The sequence below is a fragment of the Mustela erminea genome, chromosome 9 (assembly GCF_009829155.1).
Source record: "Mustela erminea isolate mMusErm1 chromosome 9, mMusErm1.Pri, whole genome shotgun sequence".
NCBI classification, from domain to species: domain Eukaryota; kingdom Metazoa; phylum Chordata; class Mammalia; order Carnivora; family Mustelidae; genus Mustela; species Mustela erminea.
In genome coordinates, this window is record NC_045622.1 from 85,786,458 (window position 1) to 85,811,894 (window position 25,437).

A 25,437-nucleotide genomic window follows, 5' to 3' on the forward strand; every position below is an offset into this window, starting at 1 on the left:
CCCAGAGATCATGATGTTGTCCTCTGCAGTCTCCGTAAGCTCCTGTGTGGTCTTGAAGGTTCCAGTGTTGATATCAGCCATACTCCGCAGATGCTCTCAGATGTGGCACGAGAGCCCTGTCAGTGTGTCCTGTTTCTGGTTTGGATGATACGGCAGGGGCGAGCCCGGGGCCCACGACAGCTCCAGCCTTGAGCGAGGCTTTGAGCGCTGCAAAAGGCCAAGGCACGTGCTTGGTGTGGCGACTGCTGGGTCCTCCCTCCTCAGAGCTTGGCTTTGCCAGCCGTTGGTTTGGCTCTTCCTGCTGGTGAGGGGCCTCCTGGATTCCCTGCCCTTTGTGGTAGTTCATCTGCTTGAGAGCTCTGAGTAAATCGTGCTCTTGGAGTTAAAGACACTGATCTCTATTGTCCTGTTCTTTGAGGCCTTGCTTTTTTATGTACCCCCCACCCCCCATCCACGGGAGGTCACTTCATTCAGGTGATGTTAGTGGTCCGTGGGTAGAACTGTTCGGTCTCTCCTCAGAGGGGGGTGTTTGTTCCTGGGGCAGAATGCCGCCGAGAGGATCTTTAACCTGTGAGGGGGTTAGAGGGCGGCTGCTGAGTGACTCCAGCATGGAACTGCCAGGCTTCCGCTGGCCGGTACTGACCTGAGTTACTGCTGCTCGGGTTTCCCTCTCCCTCAGGGGAAATAAAATAGTGCCACGTCACAAGTGTTAAAGGTTCTCCTGGGAGTCTCCTGCTTTGTATTAGAGACTGTCCTCGGGGTCCTTGGGGTAATGTGTCTGGTTTCCAGGGTAATCTCGAGTGGTGAGCAGTGGGAGGGAACCCTCCTCGGGACGCTGGAGATCTCCCTGTGGTCCCGGGAGCGGGGGATGACCGGTTCTCCACAGAGAGCTCTGCTTTCAGGGGTTGGGAGAAAGATTTGTTCCTCTGAGGAAGAGTCCGGTCAGGGCAGGAAGTGGGTCAGCGTCCCCCAGCCCAGTGCCTGGCATGCGGGCAGCTTGCAGAGAACATTTGTGCCGAATGTCAATAATGTTCCAGAAGGTGGAAACCCTTCCGGACAAAGCAAGCCTAAAGCCAAGCAGTCTGAACGATGGAACCGATCTGCGGATTTCATTTTCTTTCTACTCATGGTTTTTTGTTGTTTGTTTTTGTTTTTTTCTCCAGTGACAAGAAAAGGAAGCTGGAAGCCAAACAGGAACCCAAACAGAACAAAAAGTTGAAGAAAAACAGAGACCCAAAGAACAAAAAGGATCGGAAACTGAAGCAGAAGAAATAGGAGAACGCGGGCACCCGCGGCTGCTGTGGGCGAAGAGCGCCCTGACTCTGGCTGGACCGAGCGGCGGCCTGGGCTGTTAAAGGCAGCAGGAGCCCCCACTGGCCCTGGAGACCAGCCAGAAATTCAGTCTGTGGCCTGAGCTTGGCTTAAGGCGACATCACTTCCTTGCTGGTCCACCCAAAACTCAGTGGTTAGGCAAAGCTCTGGCACTGCCAAGGACCGGTCTCTCTTCCACACTCCAGGCCTCCTTTCCCCTATAAGTTCCTGTTTTGCTCTGGACCCAGCTGTGTTAGCTCCTTCTCACACGTGTGGAGCCGCACGGACTCTCGTCCCCTCTGAGGCATTAAGCACACAGCTTTTTGGTGATGCTCGGGACGCTGCCAGTGGAGCCCTGGGCCTCTCGCCGTGGCCTTATCCAGACACCCCAAGGCCTAGAGCAGCAGGAGCTCTGCCTGACCAAGTGGCTGTGGTCACGGTTCTGTGCCCTGGGCTTTGCCGTAAAATCGTTCCACTCCTGCCTCTGCAGGACCCGTGTCCCAGAAAAGCCTGAGCTCTTAATTTAAGAGGAATCTATCTGGCCTTGAGTCCCCCAGATCGATTGTTTCATCTGTTTGGGAAAAAACTTAGGGCAAGACTCTTTCGATAGCCGGGAGGGGAGGGAGAGATAGAGAATCTATTTTTAATAAATAACAAGCTGGAAAGACCCAACTGCCTCTGAGTGCTCATTGACTCCACGGAGCTGGGGGTTGGCCCTTGCCCTGTTTCTTCTGGAGGACCTTGGCTGCCGGGTAGACTTCAGAAGGTGTTAGTGCTAAGGCCGGGATGGGCAGTGGCCAGGGCTTACCAACCCAGAAGCCTGTGAGAGAAGTGGCCGGCACCCACCATGCTTGCGGTGGTCCTCCTGAGGGACAAGCTGTGGCACCTAGGAGCTAGCCAGCTGTGCTCCGTGGCACCTGGCGCAGCTAGCTGGCTTCTGGATGCCAAAGGCTCCCCGCTCCCTCAACCCTGAGCTCCTGTCCGGTCGTTTGGTTCCTTCCTTCTGTTGGGGACAGAAATTACGTGGTGGCTTCACACATACTTTGGTTTGTGTGTTTGATAGTAACAGTGCTGGATTTCAAAGTGATACTAAGTGTTGAGCCTGGAGGGCCTCTGCCGGTTTCCCTGGGCTTGTTCCTCAGCCCTGTCGTGGAGTGTGAGCAAAGCTCCGCATGCAGGTCCGCTCAGTTGTGTTCTAGTTCTGACCCTGTTTCCGGTGCCGTACATGGCCGCTGAGGGTAGTCCTGGCGGCATCAGTCTCCAGCTTCCGTGCTCACTCTTGTTTTTATCTGGAAAATTCACATGGAGGCCTTGGTTCCTGATCTTCCTTGTTTTTTAATAGAATTTAAAAGGACCAGTCTTCCAGGAGTCCAAGGATCCTTTCCTCCGCTATGGTGTGTAATCCAGGCTCCCAGAAGTCTTAACACATGACAGGGAAGGTAAGGGGAGCTTCTGGAGCAGAGGATTAAAAGCACACTGCCCGGGACTCACAGCCACAGGAAGGAGAGCAGGCTCTGCCTGGGCTACGGACCCCTGTACCTTGTCTACACAGGCCTCGGGACCTTTTGTCTCCTGGATCTGCAGGTGTCTGCCCACCGACCCCCTGTCAGGTCTGCAGGAAGGTTTGCTGGGAGGAGCAATAAGAACTAATTTCTGATTCGTTTTCCAGGTGAGTGCCTGAGCCTGACTTTCAAGGAGGATTTTCTTAGGAGAGATGCTTAAACGCAAAGTCAGAATCCCAGATGGTCAGAGCTGGATAGTTTCTTTAAATTATCCAGCCATGTCATCCCATGGTTAGGGGGGCCCGGCCCTTGAGTGGCCTCTCCAGCCCTGAAGCCTGGCTCGTGCTCTGCTCCAGGATGCAGGGAGAGGTGCCCTGAAGCCAGACCCCCTGGCTTCAACCCTGCTCTGTCCCAAGTCTCACCGTGACCCGGGGCACGTCACTCACCTGCACCTGCTGTCCAGTCGGCCTCTGTGAGATGCAGCTGGCAATGATCGCTCACGCCTCCTGGGCTGTTGTGAGGAGTGAGTGGAGCCGAGTAAGAGGAGTGGACCATGGTGCCTGGTGAGCTGCTTGGTTACACACAAAGTGCGAAGACTCCGTGAGACCAGCCTTGTTCTAACAGCCCGAGCGGAAGAGCCCCACTTGGGCAGCAGGAAGGTGCACCTGGCGGTCAGACCTGTCGGGCCGTCTGGCTCCCATCAAGGTTGTTCTTCGCCTCTGAGGCCGCCTTCCTCTCTGCACGCAGAGGAAGCGAACATTCGCCTACCACCTATGGTCCTGGCCCTTTTTTTGGCAAAGCGAATGTTCCGAAGCAGGTCTCTGCACTTGGGGTTGTGATCGCGGGTTCTCCTCCGAACCCGACAAAGCACACCTCCCCCAGACCGCCATCTGGCCCCCAGACAGAGTGACATCTGTAAAGCCAGGCTGTCTCGGGAAATGTCATTGGTGAAATGAATTCAGAAAGGCTGGCTATGAATGCTGCTGTCACCGGGACAGGAAGGGGCTCAGGAAGCCTGAACAAAGAAGATGCTTAAATGGGTTTTATCATCCTCCAGGCCCCAGGCCCCGCGGCCCCCCGGGTCCCCCCCAGCCCTGCGGCCGGGATGGACTCCCCACGGCCTGCTCCAGGGCTTCCACTGCTCGTCTGGCTCCAGCCTCCCCAGAGGACTCCAGAGTGACCGGGAGGTGGACACAAAGAGGGCTGTGGAGGCTGGGGGAGTGGAGGAGATACAACTGCCACCTTGGAAAAATGTAGACTCATTATCTGAGGGCTGTTAGACCTGGCTGCTTGCTTGCCTGGGGGGCTGCAGGCCTCAGCCTTGGGAAGGGAATCCCGCATCTGTGGGCAGCTGCTTAAAGGGGAAACGTGGTCTGCAGAGGGGTGGGGTGACAGCAAATGGAAGGCCCGAGGGTCTCCTGTGGTGCTGTAGGTGGTCCGGCTGGAGAGAGTGTTTCCATGGTCCTGGTGTCTGACTGGCACTGGGTAACCAGCAGAGCAAGGAAATGGGGAAGCAGTGGGAAGGCAGGGGATCCTCATGTCTGGAGAGGGTTTCCTTTGGGGACAAGGCCCAGGCTGCAGCTGCTAAGCGCCAGATTGTCATTAACTGCAGGGTGGCCGCAGGAGACTAAACTCCCTCTGGTATAGAACTTGCTTTCAGTCCCTTGTTTTCCAGGGACTCCTGTGAAGGACAAGTTTATTTTCTCTCCTCCAGCCTGCCTTTGGCTGCTAATAGCCTGAAGAGGGCAGCTGGAGGAGAAATGCCCATGCCTCCTCCTGTCCCCCTCATGCTCTGGAACAGTGGCCCTGAGGAGGAGGCCCAGCCACCAGGGCTAAGGTAAGGTGACCAAACACCTCCACTCCTGGTCCTCCTAGTCCCCTTGGAAGAATCTGATTTTTATCTATTATTTTTTAAATAGATTCCATACCCAGTGACATGGGGCTTGAACCCACGACCCTGAGATCAAGACCAGAGCTGAGATCAACAGTTGGATGCTTAAAGGACTGAGCCACCTAGGTGCCCCCCCTATTATCGAAATGCTTTCTTAGTGTGTTCTGCTACATATAGGCTCAACGGGGTTCCATCCCTCCCTTACATTGCCTTCCCATTAGCCTGCCTCCCCCAAAAGAAAGCGGCTGAGCTCTCTAGGTACTTGACGGAGGCATGTCCTATAGGGGGGCGCAAGGAGTGGGGGTGAGACCTGTGAGGAGGGTGGGCACAGGCCCGTGGAGGGAAGGGTAGCCACTCACCCCTGAAAGGTAGTCACTGTGGATGGCAATTGCTGGGCAGCGACAGACCCCTGAACCAACCTCCCAGGGGCCTTGGCCCAGGGTGGTGCCAAGGGGTGCGCCTCCTCCCTGTGACCCCAGGGGGCGCCATGGGTCCATGCAGGGTCCCTTCCCCACCCAGGCCAGGAGCCGAGGCTGGGCCTCAAGCTGCCTGAGCTGGGCCCTGTCCCGCAATGCTGGGCATCAGGCCTTTCCTGGACTGACACCAACTGACCCCCTGAGGTCTTGATGTTGTCCCTCAGCTTCTGAGTTCCGGCCTATCAGTTACTGAACCACAGCCACCCAGGCCAGTTTTTCTAGCGACTGTAGACATTTTCCTGCCTCAGATAGCAAACACTTAAAAAACCTTTCTTTCTGCCTGGACTTCGTACCTGAAACAAACTATAACCCGTCCCAGAAGACCCTTGGGTCCGAGTCACTGGCTAACTGTCCTCTCTTCATTCCCCGATGGCACTGACCAGCTTGGGCTCAGCTGGGCCCAGAGGCAGCAGACACTGAGGGACAGGTGCCCTCGCATCAGGGAGAGAAGGCCCGGCTTCTACTTCGCCGGCCACACAGGTTTGGACCACACAAGAATTGCAGACGTTAAGACAGCCCTAGTAGTAGTTCCCACTGAGGGCCCTGGGGGTGGCCTGGGCTCCTAGAAGACCAGAAAAGCCCCTGACAACCATCTGACTCCTGGCAGGGGCTCCCATCACTCCACACAAACCCCTTTTCTGTCCTCATAAATGGCACATAAGTATTAAACACAGGAGAAGGATTTTATATCCTCAGCTACCTTGTTTGGCAGAAGAGGAAAAGTAGGACCCAACAAGGGCCAGCTCCAGGCTCAGGTTCTGGGGGAAGAGTATGTGTGTGTGAGTGTGTGTGCGTGCGCGGCACGTGCACGGGGGCGGGGTGCAGGGTAGTTGCAGCTGGAGGGGCTGGAGGCCTGAGTAACCAAGGAGTTAGCCCAGCTCTGAGCAACCCTTTAGCAGGAGTGACAAGACCAAGGTCATTGTTAACAAGTGTTTATTGTTAATAAAACCATGGTACATTTACAATAAGTGACATTAATGTATAGTTACAGTATCATACAATATTACAGCAATAAAATAACGCCTATTCCTTTGTACATCCAGCTCAAGCAGCTAGTCAAAAATATTTTCCAAGATTGTAAGCCTCTGGGGGCTTTTCAAGGTAACCAAAATGACGCCTCCTGAAGCGCCAGGGCTCTCGGTGAATAAATAGTTTCGAAGGTGCAGCCAGACAGCCCAGAGAAGGCTCGACCCAGAGCAAGCCGTCCAGATGCTCCCCCAGTGTCTGGTCCATAAATATGACAGGCGTCCTGCCTGATGCTCGGCTCCACCTGGGAAAGCCCGGGGCTACGGGCCTGCGGCAGGCAGGACAGCTGCAGCAGGTCCTCGGCTTGCCCCACTGCCCCACCCCTTCTAACCTGGACCCGCAGTTCCCACAACCAGTGCCCTGCTTCCTGAGCCCCCGGGGCAGCCTAACTCTAGGCTGGGGGTTCAGGATTGGCCTCTAAAAGCAGCAGCAACAAAAGCTGAGGCCAGCAGGCTCGCCCATTCCACCCTGTGCACCCCACGCCGCCCTTGGCTCAGCCAGGAAGTCCGTGGGCATCAGCTGGGGAACTGCCTTTTCACACTAATGGAGCAGGGGTGTGCTCCCCCAAGGAGGGTCTCTGTAGGCCTAGACGTCAAAGAAAATCCGGCTCTAAGTGACCCTCTGGGCAGGGATCTTCAGACCCTGGAAGGCTCACATCACAAAGGCACAGCCTTGAGGAAGAAGTTCAGAGATTTGGGCAGCCTTTCTGATGTGACCTTGAGGGAAAAAAAGAGCAGTTTCTGCATGAAGTGGCCTGGGGCCCTGAGTGTGTGTTCTCTCCCTTCATCAGGATGCCCACACCCCCAAGGGCCCTCGCTGGGACAGTCTGCGCTTGGGGAGGCCTTGGGATTGTGAGTGGTCAGAGCCTGGAAGGCATGGTCGACTGTTTCAAGCAGGGGTGAATCAGGATCAGCCGAAGACCTCCAGGAGAGGAGAAGGGGCACGTGAGGGTGAGTACACGGTGGCCCCCAAGGTGCAAACAGTGTGGGGGTTGGAGGGAGGGGCTGCCTTTTGGCCTTGTCTGCCCATCCCTCATCAAGCAAACCGCCCCGGGGCAGAGGGGTTGAAGGTGGCGCTGCCCAGTGACAGGAGGGCTCTGAGCACATCTACCTGCCCAAGGACAGATCGATGCCAGAGGGAAGATCTGCAGAAAGGGGGGACACTGAGTCCCATGAGCCTGGCTCCAAAGAGGCCTACAACCAGTGCCCCCATCCCACCCCCGCAGCGGGGCCCCGACCCATCCGCAGGCCCCAGGTATGTACTTGTTCCAATGCCCCCATTAACACCTGCTCCCACTCCCCAGGAATGCCTAGAGCCAGAGCCTCGGCCAGAGGGTGTGCAGCCCTGCTGTGCTGCCTCCACCTTCAGACCCGGGAGGTGATGTAGACCGAGTGAAGGCGCTCGGCCAGGGTGCTCTGCAGGTCCTGCAGGGGGTCCAGGCCCTGCACCTTGCTGTTGCGGCCGTAGATGAGCTGCCGGAAGGAGTCCTGCTCCAGCAGGGCCTTCATGTGCTTGAGGAAGAAGCCTTCACAGAACAGGGCCAGTTCAGGGGCGTTGTGGATCTGGGAGGGGAGAGGGAGTGTGAGAGCTGCGGCCTTTGCACGTCCCCACATGTCGCCCAGGGGCCGGGGGCTTTCCCCTTATCTGGACTCCTTCCATAATTTTCTCCCCTGGATGAGACTAATCTAGGCTCAAATCCCAGCTCCACCACCAGGAACATCACCGTTCTTGGTGCCATTGTTTTCTTTGCCTGCTTCCCACTGCTGCAATTACTGAAGGGCGGCCTTCCTTGTGGGATGGCCATCCTTGTGGGAGCAGAAGCTCCCTTAGCAATGCCGGGGACGGGGAGCCCAGCCCGAGCCCGGCATCTGAGCAGTTCACCCAGTGGATGCTCAGTTAAGATTCTAACTCAACAAATACCAAGTGTCCACTCCGGGCCAGGCCTCGGACACCAAGTTCTGGGGCGAGGTCCCTGCAGTATGCTTAGAGCTGATGGTTCTACTTTGGGAGACACAGAAGCCAGAGAAGCAGGGAAGGTCACAGCAGCTGGTGGGCAGCGCTGTGGGGACAGTGGCAGGTGCCTCATGGTGAGCCAGGGGCTGTGGCAGGAGCTAAGAAAGCCACGGGGCAGGTGAAGAGATGTGGGAAGGGTCCTAAGGGGCCGGCCAGTGTGATATTTAGCCTGCCCGCAGAGGAAGCTTCATGGGAGAGAGGCTTTAAGTAGAGGAGTGACAGTCTTTGTCAAAGACCCTGGAGCCTGCAGGGTGACAGCCAAGAGGGTGAGGCCAGGCCCAGGTCATGGTCTGGAGAGGGGAGGCTGGGTGGGCACAGCGGACATGGAAGAGAGTAGACACACTGCTGATGTGCTCACAGGGAGGGAGCCAGCCAAGATGGGGCAGTTTGGGGGCAGTGCTCCCAAGTTTTGAGCACGAGCACCTGAGCCAGTGGCTGTACTGTGCACCGAGGGGGTAAGGTCACAAGAACAGGTTGGGGAAAAAATCAAGGAGGAACCTAAGGAAGTGATCTAACACAGGGAAGCTTAGCCCTTTGGCCCAGGCCCCCCAGCCTGGGAAGCCCGCCTCCCGGGCTGCGGGGAGCACGGCTCACCCCCGTCCAGTCCTTCCCAAGGCAGCTGCAGCTGAGGCCCCAGAGGAGCCGAGCCCCCGGGAGGCAGCAGGCAGCGTGGCGCTCACCTTGGCGTACTTGTAGGTGTTCACGGCACTCTCCACGCTGAGGGTCTGAGAGCACAGGATCTCGCAGTGTCTCTGCAGGGCATCCAGCTGGAACAGGCTGGCAGCCGACAGCAGCTGGTGGGGAGGCAGACGTGGCCTTGGACGTGGGCAGCCAGGCCTGTGGCCCAGGCATGGGGGAACAGAAAGCTACTCCGGGCAGCGTGCCGCAGGCCCTGGTTTCTCCTAATCCTCGGGGCCCCGCCTGCCTCCGCAGGTCAAGTCCGAGGACTGATTCTTTCTGTTCTAGGTCACCTAGGTACTTGCTGGGACACTTTGGAAGGCACAGGACGGGGGACAGACACGGGATGGGATTCCTGACACAGAGGAATGGCCTGTGTCGCGACTAGCATGGGGTCGTTTTCTAAGCGGTGAGGAGGTGAGTGGGAGGCTGGGCTGCCTTTGATCCCGCTGGGCCCGACACCGAAGCCCTTCCTCCCCGTGGCTCTGCCCCCTCCCCCAGGCCTGGCCCAGAAGGTGGGTGGGCAAAGGGCCCTTCCTGTTACAGGAAGAGAAAGGACCAGCAGGGAAGGTCCTGGAAGAGGCCGCCTCTCCTCTCGGCTCTCCAAATGCCCGGTCCCTGAGTGCCAGCAGCTGGGCACAGGGCACAGGGCACACGGGCTCCCAGTCCTCTCCCCAGCGTGGAGGCTCACCTCCAGGATGTCAGCGGCTGGGATGTCCAAGGCTTCTGTCCCTCCGTAGTACAGATACTGCATCATCATCTGCGGCAGGAAGAGGCCCCACGTGAACACCAAATGGACCCACGAGTCCCATGTCCTTATTTGCCCCCAGCAGAGGGCCACTCTTCGCCTTGGGCCTGGCTGTGCCCTCCATCCCTCCATAGGGGGACACACACACCTCCCCCAACTCCCTGAAGCTACAGTTTGTGTCTGTGCAGTTTCGAGAAGTCAGTCCAGAGACTCTTCCTCCTGGTTGCCTGCGCGTAGGACAGGCCTCCCTCCAGGCGGTGGCTCTGTTCTGATCCTCAGGACAGCCCTGGGAGCCCAGAAGGGAAGGTACTCTTCACAGATGGGGAAACCGAGGCTCAGGGGGACGGGTAGGCAGCATGGCTCGAGTCACTCCAGTCTCCTGATCCCGGCACCAGACCCCCAGGCCACACACTGTGCATTTCTCTCACCTACATTTTAAACGTGGGCCTGGGGCGGGGGGAACTGTGCTCAGAAGCTGCTTCCAACTTTCCTGTCTGCGCTGGGACTCCAATGTGGAGGTGAGAGCCAGACCCTGTCTCTCCCTACCCCCACCCCCAGATTTGTTCCCTTGCATGGCAGGCCCAGAGCTGGGGTTGGGATCTGCTCCAGAGGTCACCTCGCTGCCCGGCCCAGACCTGCCCGGGGCTTCTGGGAACAGAGGGCCCAGGATATCAAATGAGGTAGCCCAGGAGTGGGGAACGACATTTGGTTTTGCTGAGGTCTAAGTTACGAGCTCTGCCATTACGCTGGAGTCCAGGAAGTTCCCCACTGGAAAAAGAAAAGCGGTTCGCACTGGCTGGCTGCAGAACCCGCCCCAGCGAGGAGCTGGCAAGGGTGCAAGTAAACACGGCTCCAGCCGGCACAGTTGGGCTCTGTTAGCAGCACGGCCCCCGGGCTACAAGAGGCACCAGAGGGTCTAGGGAAAGGAGCCCAATCCCGGGGGCATGGGGGTGTGGAGATGGCCCGGCAGTCTGTCCAGGCTCAGGGTCTGTGCCTGACACCTTCATCCAACCCCCAACCACAGATTGGTGGGCACTACAGGCCTTCCATAGCCCCTGCTGGAGCACATACAGGGTGCTCTGCATTACGCGTCTGCCCCTCCAGGAGGCGTGTGCCTCAGGGGGCCCCAGGCCTGGGCTTTTCCACCACCCTCTGGGCTGGGCTGGGAGCCTTGGATGAGCCAGGGCAAAAGCCCCTGGCCTGGGCCTGGGAGTGGAGTGGGTGGGTGGGCACGAGCTCCCAGGATCAGAGGCTAAGGGCCTCAGGGCAGCCCCTCAGCAAGAGGGGAAGCAGGGGTGCAGCTCCCCTTCCCAGCCTCCACCTTCAGGAGCTGGTTTGGACAAGGTGCAGCCCACGGTGGCCCCTGGAGTTCCCTGAGGTCACCTGAATGAGTATTAATCCACGGAAGTCAGACCAGAACTGCTCCCTCGGAACCTTTTTGAGAGAACTGGGTGGCCGGCAGGCCTGGATAGATGGGTTTTACCCAGCCCGGCAGCCCCCAGGCATGACGGGAGTCATAGGCCTCCCAGCAGGCTGCCCCTGGCTCTGGGCAAGGCCTGGATGGGATCAGCTGCAGAGGGAAAGCACAGTTTGCTTCTGGGCTGAATAGGATCCCAGGAACCCAAATGCAGGAAGGCTGCAGACACTGCACGGATAGGATTGGGGTAGAGCCAGATAAGACCGGCAGGGCTGTTCCTCACAGGCCTGGGTTTAGTTGGCAGTGACCTTGGCAAGTGTCTAGACTAGCACTAATGCCACAGCCACTGGTCAAGTGTAACTTTCAAGCATTTGAAGTAAGACTGGTCTGAATAGAGATGTGCTGTGTCAGATACACAGTGGATTTCAAAAACTTAGTATGAAAAAGACGTAAGATAGGTCATTATTTTTTATATTGACTGCATGTAATATCTGGGCTATAAAGAGTTAAATAATATATTATCCAAATTAATTTCGCCTACTTCCTTTTCGAGGTTTCTGTGGCTACTACAAAATGTTACATTCCACAGGTGGCTTGCATTACCCTTCTCCTGGATGGCCGAGCTCAGAGCTCCTTGGGCCTGTTTACTCCACTGGAAAGCGCAGATCATGACGGACTTCCTTCCCTCCCTCCCTCTCTCTCCCAGGGCTGTGGAAGCCAGGGAGCTACTCAGGGGCTGCTCTGAACCCTGCAGGCTTTGTCTGGAAGCTCCCGCGGAGGACCGAAGAGTGCTCCAAGCAGCCCAGAGAGCAGAAGTCTCATCTAGAGGCTGCCCCCGACACAGGGCTCTGCTGTGGGGGTGGAGTTCTCGAGCCACAGAGCCCACATTTCCCAGGCCCGTGTGCACTGTGGATGGTGGATCTAATGTTCCCGGGGACTCTCCCTGCAGCTCCGAGAAGCCGTCAAAGGGGCTGAGGCTGCTCTGGCACGGGCCTCCCCCACACTGGGCAAGCGCGGCCTCGCCGGGCAGCGCCGGGGCAGTGGTCCCCTGGATGCGCGCACACGCCCTGCTGCCGCCCGTGCACTGCCCTCCTGCATCTGACTGACCCTCACCTCAGGTTCCAATTCACCCAGACACTGGGCTTCGTAGCCAAATGAGTTTCTTGAGCTGCCGCCTGCCCAGGGAGTTCGGATCAAGGGAGGGGAAAGGGGGAAGAGGAGACGCCCCACTCTGCTGCCGGGCCAGACCCTGGGCCTCACCTCTTCCCTGTCAGTCCCTGGGCCGGTCCCCTCTCCTGTCATGCGCCTTCCTCCGTCCCTCCTCACCTTCATCACGCAACTGGATTTCTCTGCAGCCTCCTACATGGCACCCTGGCTGGGGTCGTGAGCTTTGTAAATGCAAACTGGGCCATTCCACACAGCCTGGGTGTGAATCCTGACCCTGTCACTCTCGCTGTGTGACCTCAGGCAAGTCCCTCAACTTCTCTGTGCCTCTGACTCATCTACCCACGGGGAATAACACCCACCCCTCCTAGGAGGGTGCTGGGCTCCGAAGCTTAACAGCGGCAAAGCGCTTGGAACCACGCCTGCCTAAGTGCTAGCGGTCAGCACTTTTCAGGAGATTCCTGTGTTAAAGGTCAAAGGGTTAAAGGTCAAACCATTCCTGCGCTGGCTCTCAGGGCAGCAGACTGGACTAGAGGGCGTTTCTGGAGCATGTTGTGGTCTCTGCTTCTGGAGTTTGGCCTGCATTGTCCCCCCTGCCTGAGCTTGCCCCTGCCAGCAGAGGGCCGCAGACCGCAGGAGGCGCTGCAGCTGGGGGTTAGATGCCCCGTTCCTGCACTCCCCGCACTGTCCCCACACCTCTCACTCTCAGAGTCCCATCTCCTAGAGGGCCGGTCCTTGTCCTGTTTACTGCTGTACCCACGGTGTCCAGGGACAATGAAACGCTAATAGTAAGTGGGTGAAGACCGCATGAGGGGGGAACTAGGTCATTTTCGATGGCTCCTCCCTGTGCTCCTGTGACAGTGACCCGTCTCACCGTCTCACTAGGTCACAAAGCCGTCCTGTGCAGGGCTCGACCCTGGACCCCACACCGGCTGCTCCCTGGCCTCAGTCCCAGCCCCTGGGGGTCGTCCCTGAAGCCTGGGGCCCACCGCACAGGCTGGAGACCTAGAGTCGCCACTTCTCAGAAAGGGGCCCTCAGTGGGGGCTCGGCTGACATCCCAGCCGGCCTCCTCCCTCCAGACTCTCTGGCCGCGACTGGCCGACAATGGAGTGAGTGAACGCAGAAGGCAGGGGGGGTTGGAGAACAAGACGGCCAACTCCCAGCTGCCTCCCAGCCGAGACAGACAAAGCCAGGGGGCGCTGGGGGAGGCCACCCCTGCCCTGAGACGTGTGCAGCAGCACGGAGGCTCACACACCTGGAAAATGTGGTACTTCATGTCGCTGATCTCGATGGTTTTGCCACTGTCGCCGTCTTGTTCTGATTTATTGGTCATCAGCGTCTTGAACCTGGAGGAAAGGGGGTGAAACGAGGCAGGTCTCGCAAATGACTTTGACTTCATCACGGGGCAGTAATGGCACCATCCATCACCCGACTGGTCACCGGGAGACGGGACATTTTTAAAATTACTGCAGCTCCCAAAATAATCCTCACAAATGGCAGCTTACATCATCCTAGGCTGACAGCCAGGCTGGGCCTCGATCTGTCCCCACTGCCCCCCGTCAGTGACTGTGATGCCTCTGGCCTGAAAAGTGACTCTTCATTCCAGAACATTTTCTAATAATCAGAAGCAGTACCTCGACTAGGAAGAATGCTACTGCAGCGCGTCTCCTGGAGAGCTCTGGGTCCCACCCCTACGGCCCCCTGTCCACAGGACCCATCTCCGCAGGGCAGAGGCTCCTCTAAGGAACCTGTGTCTCCTCCCGTCTACTGGAAGCCTCCCCCGCCCATCCAGGGCCGAAGCTGGGGCCTGTTCCCCGAGGCGGCCTACCTGTTAGAAGCTGTCACCAGCAGGACCTTGTGTGCATAGAACAGCTTTCCTTCCACTAGGAAGGTCACGTCGGACATCTCCTTGTTATTCAGAAAGTGAGGATCTATGGCCAAAGGGACATAAGAGACATGACCAAGGGCGCCCCGGGGGATTGGGTAAGCATTCCGAGAGGCCAGGGTGGGGCTATAAAGGGGAAGAACAGAGACACTGGGGCCAGGTCCTCGGTGCCAAGAATGGGGAACAGGAGACCAAGATCTGTGGGAGAGAAACAGATTTCCCCTGGAAAGGACGAGGTGCGGGTAGCCACGGGGCGAGCCTCACCTAGCCTGGCAGGCAGGGTCTTCCGGATCTCGGGGATGCTGGGCACCGGGCTGCTGCCGTAGCAGTGCATGAAGATGGCGGCCAGCTGCTGGGTGACTGCGTCATTCTGCCGGGCAGAGGAGAGAGAGGCGTGGTGAGCCCGCCGGCCATGGCCATGGCAGCAGACACAGTGGGCTCCTTTCTGAAGGTTCGGAGCAGCCACCGGCCTTTGCTCCTCCTGGATCTGGCCTGGTGGGAGATGCCTGTTCCCCCATCGCGGAGACCCTAGGTGGCTTCTCTGGCCGGGCCCCAGCCCCGACAGCTCCCCCGGGCTCTGCAGCCGGGCCGCGGCAGTCAGGGTGCAGGGTGTGTGGGAGGGGGTCTGCGCCTGTCTGGCCGCGGCCGGCCCGGGTACCCAGCCGGCCCGGCGCTCGGGGTGGGGACCCGCTGACGTCACTCACCTTACTGGTCTTGAGGATGTCAAACATGAGCTGCAGGCCCTCGGTCACCAGCTCCTCGTTGTACTCCTCCTCCTTGATGGAGCTGAAGTCCCGCAGGAGGCTCTGCACCACCGAGTAGCGCGACTGGGAGAAGGAGGTCCTCAGAGACTCGATCCACACGTGCAGCTTCCAGGGGACACCTGGCGGGAGGGCGGGCGCTCATCACCTCTGCAGCACATGGACCCCCCGAGCCCACTGCACAGCGACCCCCTGTTCAGATGGGCTCCCGTCCGGTTCCCTCAGGCCGAGGGGCTCTCGAGCCAGGGCAGGGGAGCTTCACGGACCCCGACTGGCCCTGCCGAGAGGTCAGAGGGGACTTCAGGTGCCCATCAGATAAGGCAGGGGAATGGCTCCGGCCCGAGCACAGGGCACCCAGACAGCTCAGCCTGGGGCCATGCCAGCCCCACTGTTTGTGGGGCCCCGCGACTACTTACTGGGAAGACCTAACAATTACGGGGGCTGGCCAGGTGACCTATCTAGCACGGACACCCCGGCCCACGCCTGTCCAGCACTCAGAGCACTGGCATCCAGTGGTGTGTAATTACTGTGTATCAGCTCCCTGGAGGGTGTCAGTAGGGCCATAAAGTAACTTAAAACTATTTTGTGGAGGTCATGACAAAAGCTAGTAATTTCCTTGGTAATTAGAGAGATAGCTTCTTACCCCCCAGCCTCACTGTGGAATTAAAAAAAAAAAAAGAATGGACGATGGCATTCCCCAGGGAGACAATGACATAGGAAGCATTAGCATCCTCGGTGTTCTGTCTGTAGCTAGGAATGATGCACCCATCTTACAGGGAAGAACACTGAGCCTGACTGGCAGCAAGAAGGTATGGCCTCCAGTCCCCTGGCCCAGGCTGGGCACATGTGTGTGGTGGCTGCTGGGACAGTAAGCCCAGCTGCCCTCCCGCAGAGGACATGCAGAGCTCATGGAGAGCTGGCTCCGGGCCTTGCAGGACGTCACGGTCTTAGACGAGACTCTGCAGCATCAGTGACGGCGGAACGGCTGGGTCTCACCCAGGTCTGCCTGTCTGAGCGGCCTCCCTGAAGGCAGGAGCATCCACAGACTCACAGACCCGAGGAGCGAACGAGTCTGGCCACGTCACAGGACAAGGCCAGAAACTGGCCTCTAACTGACCAGAAACGTTGACTCCTAGTGACACAGATGTTCCGGGGGCCACACATCCCAGGCCACAACCAGGTTGGGGGCTGCAAAGCTCCCACCAGGGAGGAGGAAGGGCCTGAGGCTGGAGGGCTGGGCCGATGCCCTCTCAATGCACTCCAAGGAGGACCCCCATGGAGGACCAGCTGAGGCTCACGGCCTCTCCTGCCCCGCCAGCCACTGTCAGGCCCACGGAGATGGAGTCCCGCCCGATGCCTGTCTGCCCCTGTGGGCCCAGCCCTCCTCCCGTCTGTTAGAGAGTGGTCGAGTGTTTGTGTGTGCACGTGTGTGAACGTGCGTGGGGCCTCACCCAGTGCCCGCAGCTCCATGGTGATGTCCACATAGCCGTGCTCAGCGCTATAGTACATGGCCTCCTGCAGGGCTTTCGTGCGGGTCCGGCTCAGCCGCACGGGCCCCTCGCTGCTGCTGCCCTGGCTGGAGGTGTCGCTCTCCTCCACGCCCTCGGCCAGGATCTCCTCCAGGGACAGGACGTCAGCTTTGGCCTGCTGGGGCTGTGTCAGGAGCTTCCTCAGGACGTTCCTGCAGGCCCAGGGATGATGGAGGGGGAGTGCCTGAGGTCCTCGCCATGGACGGTGCTCACCAGAGTTGCCCTCCTGAGCCCCGTGGCCTCGATGGGCTGGTGTAGGCCACCTGTGGGCACTAGGGGCTCACAGCCTTCCCCTCCCAGGCAGGCTGGGCCGGGGCTCCCAGCACCCTCCATCTATAGCCACCTGAGCAAGGCAGGGGGGGTGTTCGGAGGGACTGGCCCTGGCAAGACACACCTCTGCCCCTGTCACCACCATCCTGGTACTACTTAGTCATGGGCTTTGGGGCTAAGCTGGCCCTGCCCTCCTGGCTGTGTGATTTCAGATGGGTTTCTCTGCCTCTCTGTGCCCTGACTGCACTGTCATCTGTGGAGTGGGGTGTCCATGTCACCCTCTTCCAGGGTTAACGGGAGGCCAATGGACAGCATCAGATGTAGAGCCTGACACGTAGCAGAACCCTGAGGTGACAGTCAACCGTACTTGCGGGAAGGGTCTGAAACCCAGGACATATTCATATGCTTTGTTTCCCGGCCTGCCACAAACAACAACGAGCTGAAGGCAAGAAGCCGGTCACATGGACTCCCGTGTGGAGGATACTGGACTTGACGGAGCACATTCCCGTGCACCGTGGCATTGCATTAACCCTGTGAGAGCCCCGGGACCCCACCGCTCATGGCTGATGACTGCGTTGCACTCAAGGTCACATGGGGCAGGAGTGTGGACCCAGGACTGCTGGCTCCGTACCCCTCATTCTGTCACATCCTGCGGCCTGGGATGGCTGCAGTGGGGGGCAGGTCCACAGGTCACCTGGGGGGGCTGAGCCTCCTCCCAGCAGCCCTGCCCAGCCAGCTCCCCGTCTGTGACAGAGGTGACGCCGCACCAGGCAGAGACCCTCTCGAGAGACCCAGGATCATCCTGCTGTTGTCTTGTTAGCTCACCGAGCTTATAGAGCGCCTCACTTGTGCCGTGCACTGGTATGGGAAGGTGAGCCGGCCACCACCCCTGCCCCCCAAATCCCATGTTCCAGAGAGAGAAATGGGAAGCAGATGTGTGGACAGAGCGTGTCTGCACAGGGTGAAGAGGCTACAATAGGGAAACCACCGGCCGCTGGGGGAAAAGGCCTAGTAGCACGGGTGTGCAGTATGGCCCTGGGGGGCGGAGGGGAGGGTGAGTTTTGGTGGCTGAGCAGGGACGGCATCGGCAGAGGCCAGAGAAGAAAGCATTCTAGGGAGGAGGCCACAGAAGGCGCACTGCTTTTGAGAACAGCGTTGGAGAATAGGAAGTCATTGTCCAGCCCACCCTTCCCTCCGGGCCCCCTTTTTGGCTTCTGATAACCTCCTCTCTTGTCTTCGTCTGCCCCCTACTCAGCTCCAGAGCTGCCGGATGGCTCTGGTCGTAGCCTGCTGCCCGCCCCGCCACACCCCTGGGCAGATCTGGCTCCCACAAAGCAAGGTCTGCCATCTGCTCCCAGAGGGGGATGTGATTTCCCACACAGCCGCCAGGAGGCTCTTCAGGGCAAGCATATGCTATGCGAGGCCCTTGGAGCCCCAGGAAATAACTACCCAGGGAACACAGGAGGGGACAAGCATGGGAGGGGACTGGCCCCAGGGTGGGCCAGAGCGTGCAGGGGAGAGTCTACAAGAAGTGGGATACCCAGTGGCAGTCCCAGCTCCACCAGGAGGTGGGGGCCGTCCCCACCACCCAGTGTCTCTCCGACATCGGAGGCCTCTCTGTTCTTTGAGGACCTGTATCTTCTTTCTGGGCGGCTTCCACGCAGACCCCCCATCTAGAAAGATCTCTAGCTCTTCTGCTCCCCATGGGGGACTTGGGCCCCTGAAAGGCTGTTTCATGCTCCTGTATCACATGGGACAGGAACCCCAGGTGCATACCTGTGGCCATGGGCGGCCGAGTGGCTGAAACAGTTCATGTCCTCATGGAGGGAGGAGGCCATGCCATTGGCTTCGAGCATGCTGAGTAGGGGGTCAGCACCTCGGCTCAGCAGCAAGCTGACCAGCTCGTAGTTCCCTGGAAGGCAAGGCGGACAGAGGGTGCTACCACTGCCCCTCTCACCGTGCGCCTCTACGGGCTGCTGTCCAGTTCCCGAGCTCCATAGAAAGGAGGATGAACAGGGTGAGGGGGAGTCCCCAGGGGTCCAGAAGGAGGCGTATCCGGGCTTGCTTCAGGGACCTGGGCATGTGGCCGCGAGTCTGGCTGCTGACCCGGCCGGGAGGACCCCTTGGTGTGGCAGGGGGGCTGCTGGGCAGGGCAACTGCCGTATACCTACCGGCTGCGGAGGCAAGCTGCAGAGGGGTCTCTGTGTAGCTGTCCTCACCGCCACTCACTGCAGAGCCCTCCACGTGGGCCCCGGCATCCAGCAGCAGCTGCAGGGCACAGGGCAGGACAGGGGGCAGGACACATCAGCGTGGCGGGGACTGGCTGGGATGTGGCAGGGGAGGCTTTGGGCGAAGGGCCTCTGGTTCCCTCCAGGCATGTGGCCAAGACCCAGTTCACCTGGGCAGCTGAGGAACCTAAACTCTGGAACTTGAAGTTACCCTCAGGGCTTCAAGTTTCTAGAATCTTCACATCCACTTTTGTGGCTTTGGATCAAGGCCCTGAGCTTGTGGGCGCCTTGGAGCCTGTTTTTCAAATGCTTTCCTATGAATTGTTTGCAGTGACCTTTCTAAGAACTTATGCAAGTGAGCAGAACAGAAAGTATCACCCCCCATCTACCAGGGGAAACTGAGGTTCTGGGAGGCAGCAGAGGTAGTGGGAAAGGGAGAGGTGTTAGAGTCAGAAAGAGCTGAGTGTCAGTGCTGGCTGCTAACCAGTGAGTGACCTCAGGTGGGGAATGAGCTCAACTCCCAAGGCCTCAGTCTTCCTCATCTGAAAAATGGCCAGAGGCCTGCCTTGCTGCCATGCTGGGGATGAAATGGAATGGTGCTGAGCCCACAACAGGGATCGTAACCAAAGGCCTCATGGGGTCTCACCAGAGGAGTCCAGCAGGCAAGATGGGGAGGCACGGGGCTGGGGCAAGACCTCGCTGTCCGGGACACTTCTCTCCCTTCTGGCAGGGACAAGATGGTGCAGGGCTAACAGACGCCAAGCAGTTCCAGCCGAGCCAGGCCTGGCTTTGCCTTGGGGCAGGGGTGGCGTCCATGAAGCTCTAGCAGGTGACTCTGAGCTGCACCTCACCTTCCCTGACTGGCTGCTCCGGAGGGAGCCCTGAGATCCTTCCTGGGTTTCTGACACCAAACCCACAGCCTTCTCCAAATCTAGGGGAAACCCCGCCCACCGCACACCTGCAGACCAGGCATGGGGGGGGCGAGGCTGACCGCCAAGCCTGGGCTCTGGCATGTGGGAAGTGGGGAATGGCTGTCGGCCGGAGGCTCTCATCAGTCAGAAACCAGCTGTGGCCCTGCTGCCCGAGCCAGTGCGCCAAGGTGGGGGAGGTGGAGGCCCGCCTGATGGGGTGAAACTGGGCCCCAGTCCAGGCAGGTCTGGGGCACAGCCCTGCCGGCCGGTCTGGGCTAGGCTGGAGCTCTGCTCAGTGCTCAGGAGGGCAGGAAGTGGCAAGCAGGCAGAGGACGGCAGCTGGCCTAGTGCAGACCCACGACCGAGTCGCTGCGACAGGCAACAGCCTGGGCACGGCCCCTGCCCTCAGAAAACCTGCCGTCTAGCAGACAGTCTGCGAGGCGGACGCATGAACTCCCAGGAAGGAGTGTGCAACCCCGTGCACCCCAGTGGCCCGAGGAGCAAAGTACTCTGGGAGTCGAGTGGCAGAGTGGCTGGTGGCCTATGTGGGGTGAGCCGCTGCTCGGCTCTCCTTCTGGGCTGGAGCCTCACTCTCACCCCAGCCACAGCTATCTGGGCCATCGTGGGCACGACAGGGCGTGGCCTGTCTGGCCAGGTGAGCTGTGCCGCTCTGAGTCCTCTCAGGAACTGGGAATCCACAGACTAAGCCTTGAATGGGGATGGGCAGAACCAGAAGGACACCCAGAAATGGGGCCAGGGAGCAGAAAGGGCTACAGGTGGGGAAGACGATCGGAGGAGAGAAAAAGGAGCCCACGTGCCATTCCAGTAAGCCCGCAGACTCCCGGACTGATACGGAGATGCCTGCCTGGACCTGGGCTTGTTCCCTAAAATTGCACACGTATCCTTATCCTAAACCCTCTCCCTGAGCCAAACCGTGAGGGGCAGGGGGGTCTGTCCTGCTGACTCGGAGAGAGGCCCAAAGCAGCACCTCTGCTCTCTCGGATTCCAGGCAGGGCTACTTTCGGGGCCTGGCCCCCCGGGCAGGCGAGGGCTCCCTGCACACGTGGTGGACACTCACCTGCACCACAGAGATGTGCCCGTGAAGCACAGCGAACGTCAGCGAGGTCCAGTGCCGGCTGTCGGGGTGGATGGAGGGGTGTCTGGGAGAGTTGCTTGGAACCTGGAAAATACCACAAAGGAGCCATTTTTTTTCAGGTGGGCAAGTGCCATTCCCGGGCAGGTGACCCAGGCACCTGAGCAAGGGGGCGCATCGGCTGGGAGGGTGACTAGGAGCCCCTTTGCGTGCCTTCTGTTGCCCTAGTCATGTCTGCATGAAGCCCCCCGACCCCTGCACTGCCGCAGACAAGACTTGGCAGGATGATCGGTGAGCGCCACCCTTCCTGGGTAGGGACACGGCAGGGATGAGGCTGTCCCGGAAACAGAACCAAGCCCATTCTGTCTGCTCTGCTCCCCGCTCTCGGATGGGAAGCCCAGGTGAGAGCAGAAGTGCCCTCAGCATCTGCGTTCCCGTTCCTCCCAGACACCGCCCCGGCGCAGCTGCTGGAGACTGTGGGTTGCTCCCTTGCTGGGCTGGGTGCCCCGCAGCGCTGCTCACCTGGATGTCCAGGTTGGCGCCCGCGTCAATCAGCATCTGGACCATCGCCTCGTCCCCGGCTGCGCAGGCGTACATCAGCGGCGTCAGGCCCTACGGGAATCAAAGATCAACGCTAAACCCTCCGGGAACAGACACGGTGTCACGTCATCCACGGGCCTCAGTCCCAGAAACCACAGTCCAGGCTCCTGCTGGACCCAGCTGCCCATCCTGAGCTCACCCTCCTGCCCCTCCCGGGACCAAGGGACACACAGTCCATGAGGCGCGAGCAGGGGCCATTTCCACAAGTGTGGCGGGACCCCAGAGGGGTGGAGAGCAGAGGCACTGGAGCCAGACTTGGCCAGACAAGGCCCCCTCTGCCAAGGGGAGTTGTAAACTGTGTCCAGGTCACTTGTCTCTCCTTGTTTCTTCTTGAAAACGAGAACAACAGTATCCAGCTCATAGGCTTGTTGTAAAAAAGATGAGTGACTGTGTGTGAAGTGCTTTGTCCAGAGGAAGCCAACCTCAGGAGCTAAGAAATCACAAGAACGCAGTGAGCTGGTCACTGCCGCGGTGTCACCCGGCACTCTCCTCACCTACACCTGGCCCTGGGCACCTCGGTCACCCCATCAAGTGGTTTATGGCCAACATCTCCTCGAGTCACCATAACACCCCTATGAGGGAGGCTCTATTGTTATCCCCATTTTACAGACGAGGAGCAGAAAGAACCGAGGCCAGGTCACACGAGGAGGAGGAGGACCTCACACGGGACCCGGATCCGCCTGAGCCGTGAAGCCGCCCCTCGGAAGCAGCTCACGGAGCGCGGCCAGGGGTCTCACTCTGCTCTCTTGTGCCATGGAGCCAGGACGAGCTTTTCCGAAAGCTGAGGCCCAGTCCCTCCCTGCGTTTCGAAGCACAGCTCGCCGGGCTGCCTCCTGGCTGGGAGTCTGTCTCCGGGGCCAGTCATAGCACAGGCGGCGGTGGAAAGTGTTATTCCACAGCTGGATCCTGGCGAGTGCACGTCTGGAGCCTGCGATGTTATTTATTAGGTTATTTGTGTGTAGACAAGATCTCCTTACCTCATAAATCCTTGCCTAGTGCCGAGAGATAAAGAAATGGCCTGACATTAATCACGGGTGGGAGAGCTGTTTACCCACAGATCATCCCATAAACACCAAGGCTGAGGGCACAAACAGGATCGAGCATTCCGAGAAGAGCCCGGCGGCAGGAGGGGGCTCTGGCTTGCTGTCAGCCCCCTCCGCACTTGCCTGACACGGCATCTGCACGCGGTCCAGCATTCGCATCGGCTCCGAGTCCCGGGAGGGGAAATGACCTTTCTGTGGCAGCCCCATCCCCCTCCAGGTCCGTGGGGAGGGTAAAGCTAGCAGGGCCGACGGCCAGAGCTCATGGATAACCATAGCTGTCCTCACATGGATGCAAGACCCAGAACAAATGCTCACTGAGCCTTTATTACGTGCCAGATGCAGAAGTGTCCCTGAACCTTACAGGGCTGGGGCTGCGGTCCCCCGTGGGTGGAGGCGAGGAAAGTGACCCTCACGGAGGTGAGGAGCAGCTTGTCCACGACGCCACAGCTATGACAGGGCAGATGGCCCCGGGCCTCACCCCGGCACCCTGAGCGAGGAGCAGATCCCCCAGTGTGAAAGCCCCCGCAAGGCCCAGGGAAACTGCTCTGACAGAGGCGCCAGCCTGTGGCCTCCCTGCTGCCCTGCCTCGGCCCCCCAGCCCAGCACATGGCCTGACCATCCCACCTCTGTGCTCCTGCTCCCAGTCACCTTCTCCCTGGAGCGCTGCCCCACCGCTCTCTGCTTCAGCCCTGCCCTCCCACTCCCGGAGGCGCTGGGCCCCAGCCGTCCTGCCTGATGGTCACCTGTCCAGGTCCACCCTGGTCTCGTGGCTGACCTGGCACGTTAGCACACCCCGTCCTGCACTGGCACCTCACGGGACAGCATTCCACCCAAGCCCTCTGCTGTCACGGAGCTTCCCCCCCGCGTCTGTGTGGCCTTCTAGACCACAGTGCCATCATCTCTGCAGTGAGGATGCACAAAGTGGCATCAGACAAACCAGCCGGACAGTCCATAGGGGCGAAGAGCTTAGAGTCAGACTGCTTCTGACCCCGGCTCTGCTCTGCCCTGGCTGTGTGACCTCACATAAAGCAACTTCTCCAGAGCTCAGTTGTCCTCATCTATAAAATGGGGATGATAATAGTACGACTTCCTCAGGCCACCATCCAGACTGAATGAGTGCATCTGGGTAAAGCACTTTGAACGGTGCCTGGAACATAGCCACACCCTACAAATGGCCCCCCTCATGGCCAACACAGTAAACAGCAAACAAGACCCCCGAGTTCTATCTCAAATTGTGAATCACTTCCAACGCTTCCTCTTCTGGCTTCATTTTACTCTCTAACGCTTCTCACCACCACACTCGGTATGTTATGTTTGTATTTCTTAGCACGTGTTTCCCCGACTAGAACGCTAACTCCATGGAGGCAGCAGGGTCTGTGGGCCTGGCGCGGAGCAGCCCACGAGGCGCCCAGGGCACATGCCCCAGTGACTAGTTCTCACAGCCAGTCCTCCGGGCTTCTGCCCAGCCCTGCACCATCCAGGCCAGCATCTGGCCTTCCAGCCGGGGGAAGCAGAAGCTCCTAGACAGGTTTCCCTGGCGGTGCTAGGAAGGTCTTCCAGCTGACGGCCCAGCAGCCCCGGGCAGGGCGCCAGTTGGGAGGCTGCCCACTTCTCAGGAGCACCGAGCAGAGCAGATCTCAGATTTGGAACAGAAGGACTGTGCCACCGCCACTCGCCACGGTGAGTCCCCTCCTATGTCCCCCGTGCCTGGGTAGCAGAGCTCTCTGCACGCACCTGGTCGTCCATAGTGTTCACCCCGTCCGGGCCCAGGGCATCGATGGCCTGGTTGATGAGGTCCGTCCTGCCACAATTGAGCATGCGGAAGCCCAGGTCCTGGTTGAACTTCTCCGTGGCCGCTCGGGCATCCAGCCTCCGGAAGGAGCTGAAACAGCACTCGGGTCTGCACAGACGGGACCCCGAGATGCGGGATCAGGACTGTGTGTGAATGCCCGGGGCGAGGGCTTCGCCTCTCAAGGAGGTGAAGCTGATGAGGGGCGGGATGACAGGGAATTACATTTGATCGGCAGTGACTGGCCTTGTCATGCTCAGTGACATGAGGAGCACAGACTTCTGCTCTTCTGCAAGCATGTTAAAGATTTTTTTTTTTAAATTTTTATTTATTTGACAGAGAGAGATCACAAGTAGGCAGAGAGGCAGGCAGAGAGAGAGAGAGGAGGAAGCAGGCTCCCTGCCGAGCAGAGAGCCCGATGCGGGACTCGATCCCAGGACCCTGAGATCATGACCTGAGCCAAAGGCAGCGGCTTAACCCACTGAGCCACCCAGGCGCCCTTCTGCAAGCATGTTAAAGAAGAGCTCTGAGCTTCTCGGAGCTGTCCACTGTCAGGAAACGAAGTCCCCTCAGAAAGAACCCACCAGGGACTCTGCCTGAGCCAGAAGCAGCTCCAGCCTGGGCCACAGTGCTCGCCTGTATGCCTTTTGCAGGGCGAAGGCTGCCCTCGGAGTATAGGATGCCCACAGTAGGTTCCAGTCCTTGGCTTACATCTTCTCCTCAAGGCTTCCCGAGGAGACTCAGAATTACCAAACAGATGTTGGAGAAAGGCCCAGAACCCCATGACCATCCCACTACCATCCAGCCATCCTACCAACGAGAGTCACAGATTAAAAACTGTGTCTACGAGATGGCATGGAGGGGCTTCAATGGGGGGCTTCAGCCTGGAGCCTTAGCTGGGCCAAAGTGTGGAAAGTTTATGTCCCAGAATAACATTTGGGAATTTGCCATGGAGAGTGAGGAGGCTATAACTGGGGTCGGGGCAAAGGCTAAGAAAGAAAAAAAAGAAAGAAAGAAAGAAAGAAAGAAAGAAAGAAAGAAAGAAAGAAAGAAAGAAAAAAAGAAAGAAAGAAAGAAAGAAAGAAGCAAGTCTCTCATACG

The 25,437-nt window shown here is 58.9% G+C and overlaps 2 protein-coding genes across 3 annotated transcripts in view; one reads left to right on the forward strand and one right to left on the reverse strand.

The window, feature by feature from the left end:
* NAT10 (N-acetyltransferase 10) overlaps positions 1-1,976 on the forward strand; it is a 42,185-nt gene extending 40,209 nt beyond the window's left edge. Inside the window, exon 29 of the mRNA XM_032360474.1 lies at positions 1,164-1,976. Within this exon, the coding sequence (XP_032216365.1) occupies positions 1,164-1,275 (112 nt within the window). The 3' untranslated portion in view covers positions 1,276-1,976. The remainder of the gene's footprint in view (positions 1-1,163) is intronic.
* Positions 1,977-6,096: 4,120 nt separating this feature from the next.
* The window catches only part of ABTB2 (ankyrin repeat and BTB domain containing 2), a 172,806-nt gene continuing 153,465 nt past the window's right edge, over positions 6,097-25,437 (reverse strand). For both annotated transcript variants that reach the window (XM_032356792.1, XM_032356793.1), the window contains exons 5-17: positions 24,282-24,447; positions 21,427-21,516; positions 20,890-20,991; positions 18,844-18,940; positions 18,449-18,584; positions 16,325-16,554; positions 14,817-14,995; positions 14,377-14,482; positions 14,056-14,158; positions 13,483-13,573; positions 9,589-9,657; positions 8,900-9,013; positions 6,097-7,768 (exon numbers count right to left, since the gene is read on the reverse strand). In XM_032356792.1, the coding sequence (XP_032212683.1) occupies positions 7,571-7,768; positions 8,900-9,013; positions 9,589-9,657; positions 13,483-13,573; positions 14,056-14,158; positions 14,377-14,482; positions 14,817-14,995; positions 16,325-16,554; positions 18,449-18,584; positions 18,844-18,940; positions 20,890-20,991; positions 21,427-21,516; positions 24,282-24,447 (1,681 nt within the window). In that variant the 3' untranslated portion in view covers positions 6,097-7,570. The remainder of the gene's footprint in view (positions 7,769-8,899; positions 9,014-9,588; positions 9,658-13,482; positions 13,574-14,055; positions 14,159-14,376; positions 14,483-14,816; positions 14,996-16,324; positions 16,555-18,448; positions 18,585-18,843; positions 18,941-20,889; positions 20,992-21,426; positions 21,517-24,281; positions 24,448-25,437) is intronic.